The 21,209-nt window shown below is 37.5% G+C and overlaps 3 protein-coding genes across 7 annotated transcripts in view; 1 reads left to right on the forward strand and 2 right to left on the reverse strand.

The window, feature by feature from the left end:
* Nucleotides 1-1,306: 1,306 nt before the first annotated feature.
* Nucleotides 1,307-9,687, reverse strand: LOC106181517 (DNA replication licensing factor mcm5-A-like). Its single transcript, XM_087005878.1, has 16 exons — nt 9,490-9,687; nt 8,750-8,876; nt 7,829-7,957; nt 7,316-7,488; nt 6,924-7,079; nt 6,468-6,552; nt 5,280-5,376; nt 4,848-5,007; nt 4,547-4,727; nt 4,291-4,431; nt 3,903-4,079; nt 3,529-3,644; nt 3,124-3,252; nt 2,376-2,518; nt 2,028-2,155; nt 1,307-1,893 (listed from the first exon to the last, which is right to left on the reverse strand). Exons 1-16 carry the CDS (start codon nt 9,639-9,641, stop codon nt 1,792-1,794), a joined length of 2,196 nt encoding a protein of 731 aa, XP_086862004.1. The 5' UTR covers nt 9,642-9,687; the 3' UTR covers nt 1,307-1,791.
* A 213-nt stretch (nt 9,688-9,900) lies between these two features.
* LOC106181519 (arginase, hepatic) lies at nt 9,901-20,499 on the forward strand. Of its 3 annotated transcripts, none has more exons than XM_087005880.1 (9): nt 9,901-10,103; nt 10,779-10,851; nt 11,351-11,457; nt 11,822-12,087; nt 13,397-13,453; nt 14,372-14,476; nt 18,014-18,090; nt 18,550-18,697; nt 19,422-19,590. In XM_087005880.1, the coding sequence occupies exons 1-8, from the start codon at nt 9,984-9,986 to the stop codon at nt 18,678-18,680; spliced, it is 936 nt and encodes a 311-aa protein (XP_086862006.1). In that variant the 5' UTR covers nt 9,901-9,983; the 3' UTR covers nt 18,681-18,697; nt 19,422-19,590. The 3 variants fall into 3 exon arrangements, with proteins under 3 accessions (XP_086862006.1, XP_013421375.2, XP_013421374.2); XM_013565921.2 differs by lacking the exon at nt 19,422-19,590 and adding an exon at nt 19,289-19,415 and having other exon boundaries at nt 18,550-18,609; XM_013565920.2 differs by having other exon boundaries at nt 9,904-10,103; nt 18,550-18,609; nt 19,422-20,499.
* Nucleotides 20,426-21,209, reverse strand: part of LOC106181491 (nuclear pore complex protein Nup133) — a 33,160-nt gene continuing 32,376 nt past the window's right edge. For all 3 annotated transcript variants that reach the window (XM_087005876.1, XM_087005874.1, XM_087005877.1), the window contains one exon: nt 20,426-21,075. In XM_087005876.1, the coding sequence (XP_086862002.1) occupies nt 20,939-21,075 (137 nt within the window). In that variant the 3' untranslated portion in view covers nt 20,426-20,938. The remainder of the gene's footprint in view (nt 21,076-21,209) is intronic.

The raw sequence follows: 21,209 nt of genomic DNA on the forward strand, positions 1-21,209 counted from the left end.
TTATTGTATTTATGCATTTTTTGTGAAATTTTCATTTTTCTCAATCTGGCACTTTCTAAGTATAAACTTGAACTCTGATGGGCCTGAAGCCTTATGCTTTTACTTTCGTCTGTGTTACCTGTTGTGCATAAGTTGATGTTGACTGTGCAGTTAAACATAATGTATTATTGCATCAGGATTGGTATTCTCCTATTTTGGGCATTATGGTTTTGTGCTTTTCTTAAGGTGTGACTTATGGGCCTGAAGACCTTTGAGTGGGTCAGTCTGTAAATTACCCATGGGTATCACTAGATTAATTTCAGAGTTATAAAGTCATTTGCTTTATAGGCCATTAAATGAGATTACGTAAAGCACACTTGTTGATATTTCCCTGTAAACTCCCAAAGGTAAAGCTCTTTGCTAGATTAATAACAAGGAAGCAGTGATAATTATGCAGGTAAATTTTGTTTAATATTGCAAATAAGTTTTAAATATATATATATATATATATATATATATATATATATATATATATCAAACTGGAAGATTAAAAGTTTGAATAGCAGCTTCATTGGAATTATATTTACCTCAAGCTCTGCCAAGGAGGTTATATTTTCACCCCTGTTTGTCTGTCATCCACATAACACAAAAAAGTTATGGACCGATTTTGCAGAAATTTTCAGGAACTGTCGGAAGTGGGCCAAAGAGGACAATGATTAATTTTTGGTGGTGGTCCGGATCAATAATCAATCAATTATCAATAATAATCAACAATTGCTGCCTTGGCAGAGGTCTGCACTCTCAAAGTGCTTTTCTAGTTTTGTTGTTTTTCTTTATAATTTTTTCTCAAACACTTGCATTTGTGACTTTTAGCCCCAGGCAGGCTCTCATCTGCCTGGGGCTCTGCACATTTTCTGTATTTCTACATAAGCAGTTGTATTGTTTTTTATGTCTTTAAACATTATGTAATATTATTTTATGCACTGTCATCATTTTTCAAATATTGAGACTTTCATAATGTGAATTTGAACTCTCATGGTCCTGAAACTGTAATCTTATTGAAGGGGTGGATTGAGACCATCTTCTGGGTCTTCCGGAAGACAGTCAGGTTATTAAGTTTATATTGACTGGTATCTATTTTTTTCTGTTGGAAGACCATCAAAATGGAGGATGGATCAACATAGATTCTTTGTAATACTGTCAGAAAATATCTCTGGGTCCGCTCCTGTTATTGACCATGTCACCTGTTGTGCAAGATTAAAATTCAGTGTTGACTGACAGTGCTATTATAAGCATTATTTATTATTGCATCAAAATTGACAAAATGACCTTTTTTGCATCTTTATTTTCTGTTTTTTGTCTGTACATTTGACAGCTTTGCTGCCTTGTTTTTACTAGAGTACAGCCTTTATTCATAACATGCCAGGATACTAACGTACAGGCTTCAACTTCATTCTCAATCATAGGGAATAAATTAGTATTAAGGATGATACTTTGAAAAATGAAAGTCAACTGTTATCAAGGATATGGTTATCCATAGTAGCTACAGCATGCAAGCACAAGCCATGTTAGGGGCATGACATCCAGAAATTTTGACTCCTCACCGTGTCCAAACTCCAAACTGTATGTACACCAACATTTGTCATATAGTTCTTTGATCTGGTTGTGAGACAATTCTTGTGCCAGTTGTGTTGCAAACAAACTATGACAAAAAGTCCTTTTTACTGTGATTTCTCTACATTTTAATCATTACATCTCTGATCATATTTACAATGCCATTGTTAGAAGAAAGTCCAGCATCAGTAGGGATGTTTACTTGATCCTGTACAGCATCTTCCTCTGCATCCGGTGTTGAATCTCTCCTCTCCTCAGCATGGCCTGCAGGACCTTGTAGATCTCACGCTCGGGGTATTTCTAAGGTAGAAAACAAAATGCACATGGAGTTTAGAATAAATATGATTTTCTAAATGTCTTCTTCAATTCTATAAAAACATAATCAGACTTGGAGTATCAGTTCCCAGATTGCTTTCTGTGCCCAGTACACTTACCTGTTTAGTGAAGTCCTGGACAATGGCATGCTCCGACACCTGGGAGCCGATCACAAATCTTCTCTTGATTTGTTTTTCTATGCGAGATAACATTTCACGGTCTTCTTCTGTTGTGAAGCCTTCCGCACCTGGATAGCAATAACAATGAACCTCATGCATTATCTTAAGTGTGATTTCACTAATATCCTAAAACCAATCAATTATTTCAGAACTAAGCACTTCACTGAAGTGACAATATTATACTAATTGGTGAGACAAATTAATAAAAATAATCACCTTTTTTTTAACAAAGTTTGCAAATATGAGGAACTGTTTGAAATTATTTTGTTTGCAAGAAAACCTTCTCACCTGCCAGGTTACCAGACATGGCGGCATCCAGGGTGGAGACCTGGAACAACCTCAGGGCCTCGTCTACGTCTGCCTCGCTGGCAAATGGAGAGAGGCGCATCTTTGCCAGGGACTCAGATACACGGATAATGGCCTCCAGTTGTCTGGAATAGAGAAAGAATATGATTACTTGTGTATCTTAGCCAGGGACTCAGATACACGGATAATGGCCTCCAGTTGTCTGGAACATGGAAAGGATACAATTACTTTTGTCAAAATCAACCAGGTATTAACACAGAGAGCATGCTCCTGTGTTGTCATGGATACATCTTATAACCAGTGTTGATATGAACTAAGACTGCATTCCCACCTAACTCCCTGGGGGTTCAAGCTAAATTGCTGTCAGCTGAAGAGGCTTTACTAGGTGTGACAGACATTTAAGCTGGCCAAGTTGACAGCAATTTAGTGAGACTCCCCAGGGGGATAGATCGATCTAAATATCCATGGGAAACAAAGAACTATTGATATGAAACTGGAGCATTTGTCAGCAGTTTTTTCAACACCATCCAGCAAAATGGCCATTTTCCAATTTATTTCTTAAATACCCAACTGACAGAAATGCTGGTATGCTTTCCCATGTCTCTTTCTTGTTCTTTATAAACATCCTGATCTACACAATAATATATACCTGACAGTGATAGGAATACTGGTTTTCTTCCCAGTCTTTCTTGTTCTTTATAAACATCCTGATCTACACAATAATATATACCTGACAGTGATAGGAATGCTGGTTTTCTTTCCAGTCTCTCTCTCATGTTCACCAGCTCCATTCCTCATCAACACATAGCGGTTCTTGAGTTTTTCCGCAGCCTCTGCTGACAGACGTGGTCCACATTTGCTGAAAGATAAATGCAACAATAAATACTCTGGTCGTTTTTAACCAATGAATCTCATATCAGGAAAATATAAAAATTCTTAGTTCTTAGGTTTCTTTTTACCAGAAACAAAAAGGAATGTGTATACAGAAGCAACTGGATACACAGATGTGAAAGGTTTTAGTTATCCACCCTCCATAGCAGAGTAATGGAGGCAACCTGCTATTTAAAATACCAACCGTTTAATTGTTTTAAGAATTTTCCCTCAGAAGAGTTTAGAAAATTCAGAAATTTCTCACCTTCTGCAGTATGAGATCAACTTCTTCAGTGTGGGCAGGTCCACCTCCCCCTCTCTCTGCTCCTCTGTTGTCTGCCGGGCATTCACATGGACATTCATCACATGCTTGGCCAAAGTCTGGGAAAAAAACATCAAATATGATAAGTCAGTTTGTTTTATGGGATATTCACAAGGATATATTGATGGTCCACGACTGTGAAGAAACATAGAAGTATGTCAGGTCAGTTTTTGTAGTACAGCAGAGGCCATCACACTGGGGACAGTAAGGGCTTTTCATGTGTTCTATAACTGAATAATGAAAATAAAATATTTTAAGTTTATATTTGTGTGCAGTCCTTCATTGTTTAGGAATTTCCTCAGTCCACAGATACTCACAATGTCCCTGGCTTCATCATGCTCATCTTTGACCACAAATATCATGTCAAACCTGGACAAAATGGTGGGCATGAAGTCGATGTTGTCTGCTCCCTTGGTGTCATCCCAACGCCCAAACACGCTGTTTGCCGCGGCCAGCACGGAACACCGTGAGTTCAGGGTAGTGGTGATACCAGCCTGAAAATTGACACTTTTGATGAGAAAGATCCCACAGAGAAAGTCAGGTAGTTCTGAAGTGAAGAAATAACTTTTTAATCAGGTAACTTGTAGTGAAGCTTTTGAAGCCTTCACACATTTCCATACAGACATAATACACACCCTGCTGAAGTATTTACTGTAGAAAAAGAAATTTAGCAATAGAAATGGTCTGTATTCAGTGAAGAAATACCTTAGCAATAGAAATAGTCTGCTGCTCCATAGCCTCATGAATGGCCACCCTATCATCTTCTCTCATCTTGTCAAACTCATCAATGCAGACGACGCCTCCATCAGCGAGAACCATGGCGCCACCTTCCATTACAAAGTTACGCTGGAAATTAAACAGTGTAATATAGATCCTGCCTCATCATATTGTTCAGTAAAATCTTAGCCCTCCAGAAAAAGACTAGAAAAGTCTGATCTGTATTAACGGAGAAGTGACTTACAGTTGCAGGGTCCCTGGTGACAGAGGCTGTCAGACCAGCAGCACTGCTGCCTTTGCCTGATGTGTATACACCCACTGGTGCACAGTTCTCTACAAACTTCAGAAGCTGACTCTTCGCCGTCCCTGGGTCTCCTAGCAACAGAACATTGACATCACCTCTTCTGGTCAAACCATCTGGAAGTCTGCAAGAAGACATCTTTTTAAATATGAACTCTCCACAATTTATTGTATACCACTTGCACTAATTTCATTTAATAATAATAATAATAATAATAATAATAATAATAATAATTTAAACAGACCTTTTCCTCGAGCCCCCAAACAACAAACAGGTGATGGCCTTCTTGATGTCCAAGCTGCCATAAATAGATGGCGCCACACTCTTGGCAAGTGTTTCATAAATATTTGGGCTAGCTGCCAGTCTACGGAACTCATCCTCTTCCTCAGGGGTTATTGGTGAACCTGTGTAATTATAATTCTACATAGTATCTCCTTACATGAGCACTGTGCACACACACAAACAGACTATTCTTATATGCATTAATATTTGCCTATAGTCTTTAGATTAATGAACCTAAATGTTTAACTAGACCAATAATGAAAACAAGCTGGACCAGAGAAGAGTGAATGTTAAGTTCTCTGCACAATCTCTGTGCTCCTCCTTTCACAACTTTATGTAGATGTTTGAGCAATGTTTTAACACCCCTGTCAGCTGACTGGTTTGTAGGTCTTACCTGTACTTCTACCTGGTCCCTCTGTATCTACCTGGACACCTAGCACACGCAGGTATGGTGCCCTGATACCAACATTTACCTTATCTCTGCCAGGGGTCTGAAATATACACCTTGATATTGTGATCAGGTTAGAAATAAACACCTGTTTAAAAAAGGGAATCTCTTACAAGATGAAATGCTCAGTTCAATTACTCCTGTAGTATTCTGATGTCCCAGGTTTAAGGAGCCCAAAGCCACCTTGAAGCTGTGAGCAGGGAGGTCTGATGTTGATTTAGGCACAAATAATTACTATGGTCCATTGACAAATCACCACAGCTAGGATTATATTGTGCCATATAATTATTGAATTAGTTTGTATTTCATCCACAGGTAAATCACAGTTAGGATTATATTGTGCCTTTTGTGATCAAAGACCTCATTCCCATACTTAGATTGATCTTACATGATTGCTCCATCTCTGAGGGGTTTCTAACTAAAATACTTTCAGCTTAAGCACCTTAAGATGTCTGGCACGCCTGTTGAAGCTGTTATGAGGTAATTTACTTTCGTTTAGCAGCTTCAGTAGGCGTGCCAGACATTTAAGGCGCTTTAAGCTGAAGGCAATTTGGCGAGAAAACTCTCAGGATGGATCAATCCTGTTAGATTGATCTAGGTATGGGAATGAGGTCAAATTGAGAGTAACAATCAAGTGAATCACAGCTAGTGTTACATTGTGGCATATTGTAATCAAAATGAGTAACACACGGGTAAATCACAGCTAGGATTATATGGTGCCATATTGTTATCAAGTTGGCAGGCCACACATAACTGTAGACTAGTAAAAAAAAATTGCATCTAGAAGCACGTTTTTTTTTTTTTTGCTCATGTTAAGTCTTCCCCTCACTGGGGTAGCGTTAACACTCGCCAGTTTAGCCAAATACTAAAACTGACTTAAATTGGCTAAAGAAAAAGGACTTGATTTGACATGTTTTAGCCAAATTATAACCATTTTGGTAACAAATTGACAAAAATGTGGTGATTTGGCTAGCGATACCCCAGCCTCAATTAATCAAAGGCAGACTCAGCTTAGACAGTGAAGTCAAAAAGAATCTTTTACTAGTACCTATTAAGCTTAAACAACCCTGTCGAGTTTTAAAGAGGTATACAGTCAGATCCAGGTGCAAATGCCATTCCAAGATGCTACCTTACCTTTGAAGGCTTGGAGGTCTTCTTAATGGAGTAGACACCAATTAATGTAACACGATTGCCTGGAACTACCCTCTCACACAGATACCTAGAACATAAACAGAATGATGCCTGGAACTACCCTCTCACACAGATCATTAGAACATCAAATATCAAACAATATTCATCTACAATTTGTAAAGCCTCATAAAGAATATGTAGCATTACAAGGGCTTCTTTCTGTGCAACTTTTGGGGAACCTAGATGTATTTTACCAAAATGTCCACCTCACTTCCTTATTTTGATACCTTCTCAAAACTGGCATCCAATTTTAAAGTTGGAACTAGAACGATCTCCATGTTTCAAAGCTAGAGGAAACCCTGGCATAATGATTTAGCAAAGTTATATCACGTAGATTGGATAAAAAGAAAACTATTTTCTGTTCTAGGCTTTCTATTACAATACAAGTGGGAATTTTACCTGTCACAAAACAGCTGCATGTGCCTGGGCATCTCTCCATGGGGGACTGCTTCTGGAGATTCCTGAAGTTTTAGAATCTGGAAATCCACACACTTGCACTTGTCAGGCACTATGAAGAATGGATCCACTGGACATTTAGGTCTGCCAGCCTGCTCTCTGTGAAATAAAATGATAAAGAATGAATTGATAGAAATTTAGGTCTGCCAGCCTCCTCTCTGAGATATAATTAATGTATTGATAGACATTTTGGGCGTTCTTATTACTGATCTGAGAATTTGATAAAATGCTGATTGTGGAGCACAGTGAAAATAGTGTACTATTCACTAGGTTATTAAGGCCCATGATGTTTTCAAATAGGCATGCATTAAACTAGCAGCATAGTGAACACTTACGTGGGGCACTTTCTGGGCAGTGCGTACCCCTCCAGCCCTGGCTTAACAGGGATATCGTTCATCACGTTCTTACAACTACGACACTGGATACTGATCCGTGTTGCTTTGGCTTTAATGGCAGACGCAGCAATAATGATACCAGGAATCTTCACCAACCTTGACATCTGGTCTGACTGAAATTGTGAACCAACTGTCAACAAACCTGAGCTGATATTTTACAGCAGACATCTACCACTCACTTCATCGAAAGCAGACCAGAACATAGTGTGTTTAAAACAGTGGAAACATTTTCTCTGGAACATTCTTTCTTCAACCCTTATGCAAAAATCCACTTTCAATTAAAAAGATATTGCAAAGTGAGGAACTTTCTTATCATTACAAAGTCATCAGATATTCAGAATTTGTAAAAAAATATTTCCGTTGGTTTACCAGATGAAAGCAACATTTAAGCATAAAGAAGCTTCCTTATAGTTACACAATTCATGGAGTTTATAAAACTGTATAATTGGCTACCTTGAGGTCTCTTATGGCTGCACAATTGGCAGTGGAGTTGAGGACAACTTGAACATCTTGAACTTCTTCCTCTCCCTCAGGTCGTGGATTGGTCACTTCATCTGCCACTTCCTTAGCAGCATCCTCAAACTACAACCACAAACAGTGACATCTACAGGACACACTTGGCCAATAATTTCACATAAATAATCAGTGACAGACGGCATTAACTTTAAAATGGAATACTTCTGTTTTCTGAATACAGGGATGAGACTACCATTTACTGAAATAGTTGGAAAATATGATGTCTAAGGAGCCTCTGAGATCAATATTTTTAGCTCTCAAAACAAAAAGGTTGAAAATCTGCAGATAGTCTTAAAAATCTCACCCATGAGAATGTGTCAGTAGAAGAAGAATACTAGTTTTCAGATATATAACTGAATATTTAACACAAAAACTGTTAAAACCTAACAGGTTAGAGGGTCAAATGATAATTCAGACATGCTGAAACTGTCGGTCCAATCAGTCATGACCGAGAAAATTTGTCTGGACCGATAAAAATTTGGATTTGGTCGGTCTAAAGGACCGACAAGAGTTTTAAGAGCCACAATTTTGAATTAACAGTCATCATTTGACATACTTCACTAACAAAATTATATAAAACCCGTAGCGTTTTTTCCCCTTCCTGTTTCAAACCTATCACATTCACAAACAAAGTAAGCTTCCTTAATCGCACTGGTAGTATCTGTCTTAAACAAATAGGGTTATTTTAGGTCTGACAAAAATCCATTCGGTCTGACAAATTTTTCATTACTGCCGGTCCAAATGTCTGGCCATTCTGAAAAGTTTTCAGCATGTCTGATAATACAAGTGCTACGTAATGTAACGTGTAATGTGATGGACAAATTTTCCAGGGTCAACTTCTACACCAGCTTTCCTCACCAGTGGCATATGGTCTGCAGGAACTTTGGTGAGTTTTTCTGCCAGGTTTTCATCATAACTTGCAATATCTTCAATATTGATATCCACCCAGTACTGGCCCAGGTTATAATGGCGCTTCAGCTGGTCACTAGAAGTACACAACGATAATAGTTCATTGTATGGAGACAAGTATTTGGTCTTCTGTTTTTTAGTCAAAAATAATTTGCATAAGTACTAAAATGGGCGCATTAACAGGTATGACCACTTCCAACAATTTAAAGAAGTTATATGCAGCAGTTATATAGTTTAAGGAGCATATATTACTCCACACATGACGGCGACGGGGGCGTCTCGATAGTCCGAAGGTTCATTGGTCCGAAGGTTCATTGGTCCGAAAAGTGGTAACATTTTCATCGATTTTTTCATCAAGGGTTCATTGGTCCGAAGGTTCTATAGTGAACATTCGGACCAATGAACCTTCGGACTATCGCTACTGCCCCGACGGCGACAACGACATCTCCAGCTGCACATGAAAGTCAGCCAAGACCCGCTCAAGGCTGTCAACATTTTCAGCTTATTTACTAAATATTTTAGTCAATGGTTGTTCTAAAAACAATATAATAAGAGTACTTTTACTTTAAGTCAATATCTTGTTTTAAAATGGAAACAGTGCTAATATCGGTGCCATCACGATGTCAACTGAGTGATGCCATTTTTAAATCCCACGATAATAACAAGCATGGTGAAGTGAAATCTCTTACCGATATATGTACGAACTTCCTTCTCGAAACTGCTTCAGAAAGTCTTTGAATTTCTTCTTCACCTGTTGGCGGTTAATCTGAACCTCATCTTGCTGATCTTCAGACCCAAAGGTATCGCTGAAGAATATTCCGGGATCGTCGAAGCCTTCCATCGCTGCAATGTTTTTGTTGAGTGGTGTCAATTTGGCGCGAAAATTTCGCGCTGCATTGGAGAAAAACTAGGTCACGAGAACTGATTTCTTTTTTAGTTTTTTATAACCCAATCATTGATATTGCTCTATTTCTGTGTTCTCATTTCTATTTTACTCATTCTACAATTACATCATTTAGGTTAATCATTTTTAAGTAGCAAAAAATTAATGGAAAATACACATTAATGTGATTGGCTAATGTTGGACACACCTCCAGAGAGGTCAAACAGTGTCAAGGACATTTATGTTTAGAAAGCGGTTGTGGCTGGTGACTGCTGAATTGAGAGCACAGAAGTGGCGAATATGTTCATTTCTTCGCTCTTCAGCGGAATTACAAAGTACTTTGTCAGCCAGACAAGAAGTCTGGTAAGACTGTCAAAGGATAAAGTCGGTGTAATAGGTGTCCCTTCCTGCAAAGGACAGGTAAGCAACGATTGCGAGGACTTTTTGTAGGAACGCAGTTTCTTGTATTTGAAGTCGAGTAAGGCGTGAAAAAAAAGGGAAACGTACAGTGTTAGAAAGAAAGAGCAAATAAGTTTTATAGCACTTGATTTGAGCGTCGTCTGATTATCTTTGTGAGTGTATTTACACTGGTTATTTGGTTTCTGTTTCATGTTTTTTATGGTTATTTGGTTTCTGATTCATCATGTGTTTTATGGTTATTTCCGCGGGTTTCTGAATCATCATGTTTTTTATCTTAGTTCAAGGTTCACAGGATGTATATACAGTACAGGGCTTAGTGTGTTAAGTTTACTGCAATTTATCTTTGACACAGATTATATTTACTTAGATGCTATTGATAAATGGTTTCACTGCAGGACAGCTATATGGCATTGTATCATTTTTATAATTTACATGGATCAGAAGATTCATTAAAGTATTTAATATATGTAACAATTGCCCAAAGTGTGTCCAGTGAACCCATTGATAAACATTATTTTTAATACATTATATTAAATGCATTATATTATATTATATTATATTATATTATATTATATTATATTATATTATATTATATTATATTATATTATATTATATTAAATACATCATATAAAATGCATTATGTATAATTTTATTTTATTTGGTTTTTAATTCCAGAGTGCAGGCGGAGTACAACATGGACCCAAGGCACTAAGACAGGCGGGCATTATTGACAAACTGACTCAGTTAGGTATGAAATAAGTCAATATGTCTTCAAATGATCCCATATCAAATTTATTGTGTAGATTGAGAACCATGTCATGATGTGTTATTAAAATATCAGAGAGACTATAATTAAAAAGAAGAATATTTGTTTGTGCTTTGTTGACCATCAGTGATTGTAGAGAATTTTAATTCTTTAAAAAGAAAAAGTTATTGAATAGGGTTTAATATATTTTACATTAACTGGCTAGAATTAACAGTTCATTGGGAAAACCAACAAAGAATCATTTAGATAATTATTTAAAGGTTGTATGTTTTGAGCCTGATAATATTGAAAAAATTTTAAGAGTTTGCTGCTATTGCCCGAAGCTAAGTTTGTAAACTTACCCAGAGAGATAACAATCTTCTCGGGTGCAAAATGGGTGACAAAAGGAAAAAAAACAACAACAACAACAAGGAAGATGTAAACCAACGTCTCTGGAACCTACATGTATGTGTTAACTTCATCTTTGTTTTACTTAATCTAGGTGTAGAGGTTTATGATTATGGTGACTTGGTATTTGAACAGTTTGATGATGACACACCTATTCTGGGTCTGAAGAACCCTAAGAACATTGGACTGGCAGCTAAAAAGGTAAAACTATGTGTACCTGTATTTTGTGATTAATTCTTTGTAATTTACATTGACTGAGCTTATGTATTATATGAATGCAGTTATCAGTGAGACAGGGAGATTACTGTGCTATAACATATGTTGATTTCTTTCTTGATGTAAACAATTAATAATTCTAGTTTACTTTGATTGAACTGAAGGACATGATATATTGTTTTGCATGGTATGAGTTTGAATAATGTTATTCATATCTCTAAGACGGTTGTGATAACATATATTACAATTGTTATATGTGTATGTGTGGAGATCAGCATATATAACAATATGTGTGTTTTTGTGTGCGTATGTGTAGAGAACAGGGCACTAACATATTACAATCTATCAGATATCAGATCAGGTGTCCAGAGTGATCAAGGATGACCAGATAGCGCTGACCCTGGGGGGTGACCACAGTCTCTCCATTGGGACCATCCACGGTCATGCTGCTGCAGAGAAGAACATATGTCTTGTGTGGGTGGACGCACACGCTGACATCAATACCCCACTCACCTCACCATCAGGCAATGTCCACGGGATGGCACTGTCCTTCCTGGTCAAAGAACTGAAGGAGTACATACCACAAATCCCTCACTTTGAATGGATTAAACCTTGGTAAGTTAGACACACAGTAACCCACATGTTATGAAAGCAGAGTATGATTTGGATAATTTGGATAATTCTCATATACACAGAAATTTTAGTGAAGTTGAAAGGAGTACACGTACCCCCCCCCCCCCCCCCCAAGTAGTCCTGTTCAAACTTACCACCCTTTTGTTTGACCCCTCCTGACTTTTTTTGTGAGGAAAAGGTCCACTCAGGGTAAAATTTGATCTAGGAACATGAAGATTTTGTGATTAAAGTTCCATTTTTTCCAATAAAGAACCCCCTCTTTAAAATTACTGACCTGATACAAGATGTTATCAGGGGCCACAGTAATGAAAAAAAAAATGTAATTTATATTTTTTAATGTTTGTTACATGAGGTGGTATTTATTCAATCAGTGGAAGTATTTGGATGATAACATTCACATGTGGGAGGCTAAGATGTATAAGTAGCTGTAAATAATATTTCACATCTAGCAGTTCAAATTTTAATTTCCTTTGTTTCAAGCTATTAATCCATTAGAGCTTGATGACATGGAGTTACTGGAAGTGCCCGCTACAGTGTCTCTTATTATATATTATATATAAGATATTCTGATTGAAAGATACCCAGTATTAGATTTTCTCACAAAAATGAACAAAATTGGGTCTAAACAGAACGGATATCACATGTAGTGGAAGAAAACTAATTGGAAATTAGAAATGATTCATGTGCTCTGTACAGGAAGAATGTTAGTTGGATCTTTACAGAAATGATACTTATGCTGTGAGCAGGAAGAATGTTAATTGGATCACTACAGAAATCATATGTACTCTGTGAATGATTATGAATAGGATCAATATAAAATATATACATGTATTTACATAAAACTGACCTTGTTCACCATCTTCATGTACTGTTACAGAACTTGGGTCAAACCAAGATGAAGAAAAGCATCTGAACAAATTGATTGATAATAAATAAATGAAATCACTATGTTGTATATATTGGGTGGCTCAGAAGAAAAAAAAAATATTGCTAATTTCAAATTTAAATAACTTCAACAATTTAAATAACTTCAACAATTTGAAGTTATTGCATTGAAATTTGAGGTATTTAAGGAAAATTGCATTTTTAATAATTGCTGTTAATTTCATGACACTTCCTTTCTTAGTTTTTGCACTGAAAAAATTAAAATGTTGAGTCAAAAAATGCTGTGCCCGTCTATGTGATTTTTGATAGATGTCAGCTAGGTCAGAGATTATTCTTATTTTACAGGGCACTATAGCTGTCATATTAATTTACTGCAGTAATTTCAGTGCTTATTTCTTTATTTCAGTATTAGTGCCAAGGACATAGCTTACATTGGACTGAGGGATTTAGATCCAGGAGAACTGTAAGTGAAACAGGTTGTGCTGAACTTGTAAATAGTAAAATCGTGTCCTGAACTTGTCCAGATTTAGTGAAGCTGAATTGCCTTTTTAACTTACTCTACGCAAAACTCAATCCAAAGATTCCTCAGTTCACACCCACGGGGTAAACATAGGGTTGTACATAGAAAAGATAAGTACACATAATGGCCAGTGATATGGTTTATTAGTCAAACATTGGGTGTAAATACATGATGTGAGGTTTTTAGCCAAAAACACTCCATATCTTTTGGAACCTGTATCTGTCTTCTTAATTCTCCCCCCCCCCCCCCCCCAATAACTTGGTCAAGAACCTGATCCCTGTTGCATATTCAGCTTAATACACTAATAGTAAGTCACACACTTGTTATATTTGGGGGTTTAAACAAAAATTTTAATTACAACATGGTAATTTACTTTCATTCACCATTACACAAGAAGTCCCATAGTTATACTTTCAAGAACCCTGCAGCTACATTGAGTCACTTCATGTTATTTAAGGACTGTACTGATAAAATCTTAATGTCAACCATGGGGATAAAAAATTCTAAATTATTTAAAATTACATAGTTAATTACTTAAACTCAGCATTGCACAAGAAGTCACAAAACTACGTACACATTGAAGAACTTTTCAGTGACATTTAGTCCCTCTATGTTACATAATTACTGAAATTGTATAATCTGCCCATGACAAGGTGTGGTTGCTTTTCTTTTAAAGAAATATTAATTGTTTATCCTGAGAATAAGGTGATGCAGGCTTGAGTAATTGTGTAGAAATATTTTCTCCTAATATGATTTTGAAAAATGTGTATGTGGCAATTTTGAAAGAAGAGTCAAAATCCTCCATTTTTCTGTCAGCAACTATATAACACCATATTCATTTATAATATTTTGTATTTTTAGGTGGATTGTGCGTAACATGGGTATAAGCTGCTTCACGATGCATGAAGTAGACAGATATGGTATTGACATGGTGCTGAGGATGTCCATGCAAGCCATCAATCCACAGTAAGTAGACAGATATGGTATTGACATGGTGCTGAGGATGTCCAAGTTAGCCATCAATCCACAGTAAGTATATAGATATGGTATTGACATGGTGCTGAGGATGTCCAAGTTAGCCATCAATCCACAGTAAGTAGACAGATATGGTATTGACATGGTACTGAGGATGTCCAAGTTAGCCATCAATCCACAGTAAGTTGACAGATATGGTATTGACATGGTGCTGAGGATGTCCATGCAAGCCATCAATCCACAGTAAGTAGACAGATATGGTATTGACATGGTGCTGAGGATGTCCAAGTTAGCCATCAATCCACAATAAGTAGACAGATATGGTATTGACATGGTGCTGAGGATGTCCATGCAAGCCATCAATCCACAGTAAGTAGACAGATATGGTATTGACATGGTGCTGAGGATATCCATGCAAGCCACCAAGTTAGCCATCAATCCACAGTAAGTAGACAGATATGGTATTGACATGGTGCTGAGGATGTCCAAGTTAGCCATCAATCCACAGTAAGTAGACAGATATGGTATTGACATGGTGCTGAGGATGTCCAAGTTAGCCATCAATCCACAGTAAGTAGACAGATATGGTATTGACATGGTGCTGAGGATGTCCAAGTTAGCCATCAATCCACAGTAAGTAGACAGATATGGTATTGACATGGTGCTGAGGATGTCCAAGTTAGCCATCAATCCACAGTAAGTAGACAGATATGGTATTGGCATGGTGCTGAGGATGTCCAAGTTAGCCATCAATCCACAGTAAGTAGACAGATATGGTATTGACATGGTGCTGAGGATGTCCATGCAAGCCATCAATCCACAGTAAGTAGACAGATATGGTATTGACATGGTGCTGAGGATGTCCAAGTTAGCCATCAATCCACAGTAAGTAGACAGATATGGTATTGACATGGTGCTGAGGATGTCCAAGTTAGCCATCAATCCACAGTTAGTAGACAGATATGGTATTGACATGGTGCTGAGGATGTCCAAGTTAGCCATCAATCCACAGTAAGTAGACAGATATGGTATTGACATGGTACTGAGGATGTCCAAGTTAGCCATCAATCCACAGTAAGTAGACAGATATGGTATTGACATGGTGCTGAGGATGTCCATGCAAGCCATCAATCCACAGTAAGTAGACAGATATGGTATTGACATGGTGCTGAGGATGTCCATGCAAGCCATCAATCCACAGTAAGTAGACAGATATGGTATTGACATGGTTCTGAGGATGTCCATGGTAGCCATCAATCCATAGTAAGTAGACAGATATGGTATTGACATGGTGCTGAGGATGTCCATGTTAGCCATCAATCCATAGTAAGTAGACAGATATGGTATTGACATGGTGCTGAGGATGTCCAAGTTAGCCATCAATCCACAGTAAGTAGACAGATATGGTATTGACATGGTGCTGAGGATGTCCAAGTTAGCCATCAATCCACAGTAAGTAGACAGATATGGTATTGACATGGTGCTGAGGATGTCCAAGTTAGCCATCAATCCACAGTAAGTAGACAGATATGGTATTGACATGGTGCTGAGGATGTCCAAGTTAGCCATCAATCCACAGTAAGTAGACAGATATGGTATTGACATGGTGCTGAGGATGTCCATGCAAGCCATCAATCCACAGTAAGTAGACAGATATGGTATTGACATGGTGCTGAGGATGTCCATGGTAGCCATCAATCCATAGTAAGTAGACAGATATTTCTGTCAGCAGCTATATATCACCATATGGATCAGCCCTTGGAGAACATACCTGCAAACATCCAGGTCACCACATTGATTTTGACAGCCTGAAAGTAATAGACAGGGAAAACTGGACATTCCAAAGAAAAACAGCAGAAGCTGTACACATCAGGACCAAACAACCAGGCCTGAACAGACAGGGGGGGTATGATTTACCAGCTATCTACCTCACGGTGCTTCAGAGGGATGCAGAGGAGCCCCGGGGGGAAGGTGTAACAGTTACAACACAAGGCCAGTGATTAGGGGCAATTGACCTGGATTTTCATTCCAGGTGAAATGACCCTAGTCATTTACTCCCTGATGATGGTGACTGACAGTCACAGAAATATTGGAGGTAAAACCTACATATTTTATAAGCTCTTGATAAAAAGAAAAACAATAATTTAAATTGATACATACAGAGCTAATGAAACTCTTCTCTCATAGACAGATATGGTATTGACATGGTACTGAGGATGTCTAAGTTAGCCATCAATCCACAGTAAGTAGACAGATATGGTATTGACGTGGTACTGAGGATGTCTAAGTTAGCCATCAATCCACAGTAAGTAGACAGATATGGTATTGACATGGTGCTGAGGATGTCCATGGTAGCCATCAATCCACAGTAAGTAGACAGATATGGTATTGACATGGTACTGAGGATGTCCATGGTAGCCATCAATCCTCAGTAAGTAGACAGATATGGTATTGACATGGTTCTGAGGATGTCCATGGTAGCCATCAATCCACAGTAAGTATAGACAGATATGGTATTGACATGGTGCTGAGGATGTCCATGGTAGCCATCAATCCTCAGTAAGTAGACAGATATGGTATTGACATGGTTCTGAGGATATCCATGCAAGCCATCAATCCACAGTAAGTAGACAGATATGGTATTGACATGGTTCTGAGGATATCCATGCAAGCCATCAATCCATAGTAAGTAGACAGATATGGTATTGACATGGTACTGAGGATGTCCATGCAAGCCATCAATCCACAGTAAGTCACCATGCACATTGTATAAGAACAGTTGTCAGTATTGCAGTAGGTGTACTGACCAAGCACATCCACTGCACCTCATTTACATAATGACCTCAATTTGCATAACTGAACACTTTTTGGAAGTCACAGTCTTCAGTGAGCGCAGTGTGTCAGTCCTTAGTGAGTCTCACAGAGATAAGTGACAGAATCTGAATTTAGTGGAAAGAAGCATATTATGGTGGGTGAAATATTTATGTATATTATTTATTAAATGTATTTGTTTACAATGTTCTAATGATGTAAATGCTAGTTTGGCCATGTAGTGACTAAAATTCATTAAGTGAACTGGTGGCAATGCACTTCAGTTCAGTTTGGAAGGAAATATATTTCATAGCTCTGAATAATATCTATAGATAGTAAAAAAGGTGTTTGAAATATGAGTTAATTTGTATGCTAAACAATTAGTTTTAATTTGTGGTTTTTTGTTTTTAATTCATGGCAGTGTCTGACATTTAGGAAAAATAAAGGATTATGCCCATTGAACTTTGGCTTCTTTATTTTGTGGCCCTGATGTCAGTGATGAGCTACACGTTGAATTTCAGTATATTTTAGGTAGGCTACCCCCACAACACATTCATATTCACACACACACACACGCACACACACCATGTACACTTAAGTATATTCATGCACATACATATATTCATGCACATGCTTTCATACATTGATTCCGTGAAGTCCCCCACCTCACACATGAGTGTACATATTCCACATGACATGTATCTGTTCTATTTCCAGTGGAGACAGACCTATCCACCTGAGTTTTGATGTGGACTCTCTAGATCCCAGAATATCTGCTGCCACAGGGACCCCAGGTGATAATAACACTAATATACAGAAGACTAATTGTTCTCTTTACTAACATCCTGCAAGGCCACTGTAAAGCAAGCACAGCTCTCTGCCATATAACAATGTGCTGTTAAGATTTTTCCTTTCTCATCTTTAAAAAATTAACTTCAAAAGTTTGGTCTGTATTGTCTTGGACTGCGGACACATTGGTCTCTATAACTGGGCTCATGTATAGCTACTTGCTGGAAGAATTGGGGACATTCCATACATACTTACATAAACTCTATACTGCTATATCTAACAAAATGCAATAAATTTATATCCTTCAAAATGAAGTGTTTTCCAGTATGTAAATAAAGTATAACAGATGTAGATGATAGAAATAGTTTTTTTTTAATTTTCAATTTTACAGTTTGTTTCAATTTGCAATTTTGATGCAAAATTGATTTGATCTCCTTTAATTTCTTGGTTTTTTTCCTTTTCAGTTCCTGGTGGGTTGTCAGTTAGAGAAGGCATCTATATTGCTGAGGAGCTGGCAGCTACAGGTAAGACACTGAACTTTTGTTGCTACTTCTTTATTATTCCACACTACAAACTATACGTTGTACATTGCTGAGGAGCTGGCAGCTACAGGTAATACACTTAACTTTTGCTGCTACTTATTTATTATTCCACACTACAAACTGTACCTTGTACCAACTTTCCTACTCAAGTTAATGTCACATGTCACATGGTAATTATAAGTTGCTGCAGGCAGTACATTCAGTACAGTTGTTTTATTTCAAATTTTTTGAACATGCAAGTGCCAAAGATCAAATGTTCATTTCTGTCCCCCAGGCTGTACAGCTCCACGTTTTTACCTCCATTTGTTTGTTTGTTCTTCATCAGCCTAACTCAAAAAGTTATGGATGGATTTTGATAAAATCCCCAGGATATGTCAACAATGGGCTAACTCAAAATTGATACAATTTTAGTGGTGATCCATTAATTTATTTATGGTTAATTATTTGTTATTTGTCCTGGTGGAAGTCTGCACTCTCTGCTTGGTTTTTTAGTTTTGTACATAATTTAAAATACTTTAGAAAACCGGTAAACTGACAGCATTTGACCTTGTTGAAGTGAGCCCTTTGCTAGGAACCAAAGAGGAGAGAGATCTTACAGTGTATGCTGTATATATGTTTATATTCTCAGGTTTATCACTTTGTGTGTTATTTAATAAACTAGGTAAACTGACGGCAGTGGACCTTGTTGAAGTGAACCCTTTGCTAGGAACCAAAGAGGAGAGAGATCTTACAGTGTGTGCTGTATATATGTTTATAATCTCAGGTTTATCACTTTGTGTTATTTAATATACCAGGTAAACTGACGGCAGTGGACCTTGTAGAGGTGAACCCTTTGCTAGGAACCAAAGAGGAGAGAGATCTTACAGTGTATGCTGCCACAGAGATTGCTAGGGCATGCTTTGGAAAGAAACGAGAGGGCAACATTCCCCCTGGCTACGTGCTGCCTAGACCGGACACTACCACAGTGGCGTCCTCAGCTAAATACGGGGAGGAAGTGGAAAGACCATAGGAACAGCAAGTCTCATCTGTGGCCTGTTCAGCTGCAAAAACCAAGCCAAACTGCTACTTTGTCTTATAATCTCCGATAGTATTCACATTATTTTTATCTTTGCACAGAACAAGCTTTACCTGGAAGTTTGGCAATTTTTTCATTAATGCCAAGGGATAAACTGGCATGAATTAGCTTACAAATAAAGATCAAATGTTAGGTTTTGAAAATCAAACCCAGAAAAATGTCATTCAGAGCTTAATGGAATTCTAGGCTACGCTAGTTTTCATGTTTTTTTTTTTACTGTGTAAGCCAATGGAGGTGTAGGTCATTTTTGGCTGAAAATTTTGAACTGAGTACATCACATTTTCAACATTTATTTTGGCTCATTTCACCAAGACCCCTTTGAAACAAGGTGTCACATTTCATTTTTATTATGATGCAGAATTTATATTTGCAGCATTGCATAAACATTCCTCGATTAGTTAAAAATTAGTAAGAGATTTCACTAGTATGCTTGTTTTTCAGCATTTATTTTTGTTTCTGATGTTATGTGGAACTTTAAGCAATGAAATTGCTCTCTTTGTCAGGTAGTTTTCTACATGAACTACTCCAGTATTGTGTAAGTTGCCTCTTCTAAATACATGACTATAATGCCATCTGTTATTAGTTGCCACTGTCAAGTTATGGCTGTGTACTAGATATTCCACATTTAGATGTAGTGGCTTTAGCATTATAAGATTATATACATTTATACATAAACTTTATTGACCTGATTTTTTATGGATGTGGCTAGTCAACATATTTGGGTATGAATGCATGAAGTATTTTATTTTATTTACACTTTCTTGAAAAGAACTAATAAATCCATTTTTGCTTGTTTAGGTCTTGTGGAAAATGTTTCACTTGTGTCAATTTCTTCTTAGACAGTCTTTCAAGTACCGTTCCAGAGCATATTTCATGAAATGAAATTTTTAATTTCCTTCTGGCCCTATAAAATTTTCTGCTGTTATGAGTCTGTAGAGGAGGTCAAAGGTCAAGTCTCTCCTTCCACAATTACTGTTAAGAAATTGTTGCACCAAATTGATATTTGGTATCAAAGTGCTCCCCCATCATGCCTGGTTGTATAGAAACTGATGCTTCTCTGCAAATACAAGAGAAAATGTCAGTTTTCTCAGTAATGTTTTCTGCTGAATCCCCAACTACTGTTCCTTCATCTGGTGCTGTCAAGTCTGCTATAACATGATGCCCAACAAAATCCTTTCCTGCTGAGACAAATATCAGACCATCTTGAGAATCTTCAAATGAATACTGGGGGGCCCCTCACGTCATTGCAGTTTGCATGTGCTCATAGCCTGCACGCACCAAATACTGGAAGTTGTTGTTATTCCTCAGGTCAGACAGTTCATCTGCTGTCAGTAAACTTTCCACATCTGGTAGGTAGTCCATTACATCTGAACCTAAAAACAATTTATATGGACATCGAGCAGAAAATATAAACTGCATAAAACAAAATAGTTGAGCTCGTACAGATGACATAGATAATAAATTACTAGAAAAAAAGGAAGTATACTTTTGGGTAACTTCTTACACA

Source organism: Lingula anatina, chromosome 2 (assembly GCF_051362555.1).
Source record: "Lingula anatina isolate TDL-2025a chromosome 2, LinAna3.0, whole genome shotgun sequence".
In the NCBI taxonomy this organism is placed as follows: Eukaryota; Metazoa; Brachiopoda; class Lingulata; order Lingulida; family Lingulidae; genus Lingula; species Lingula anatina.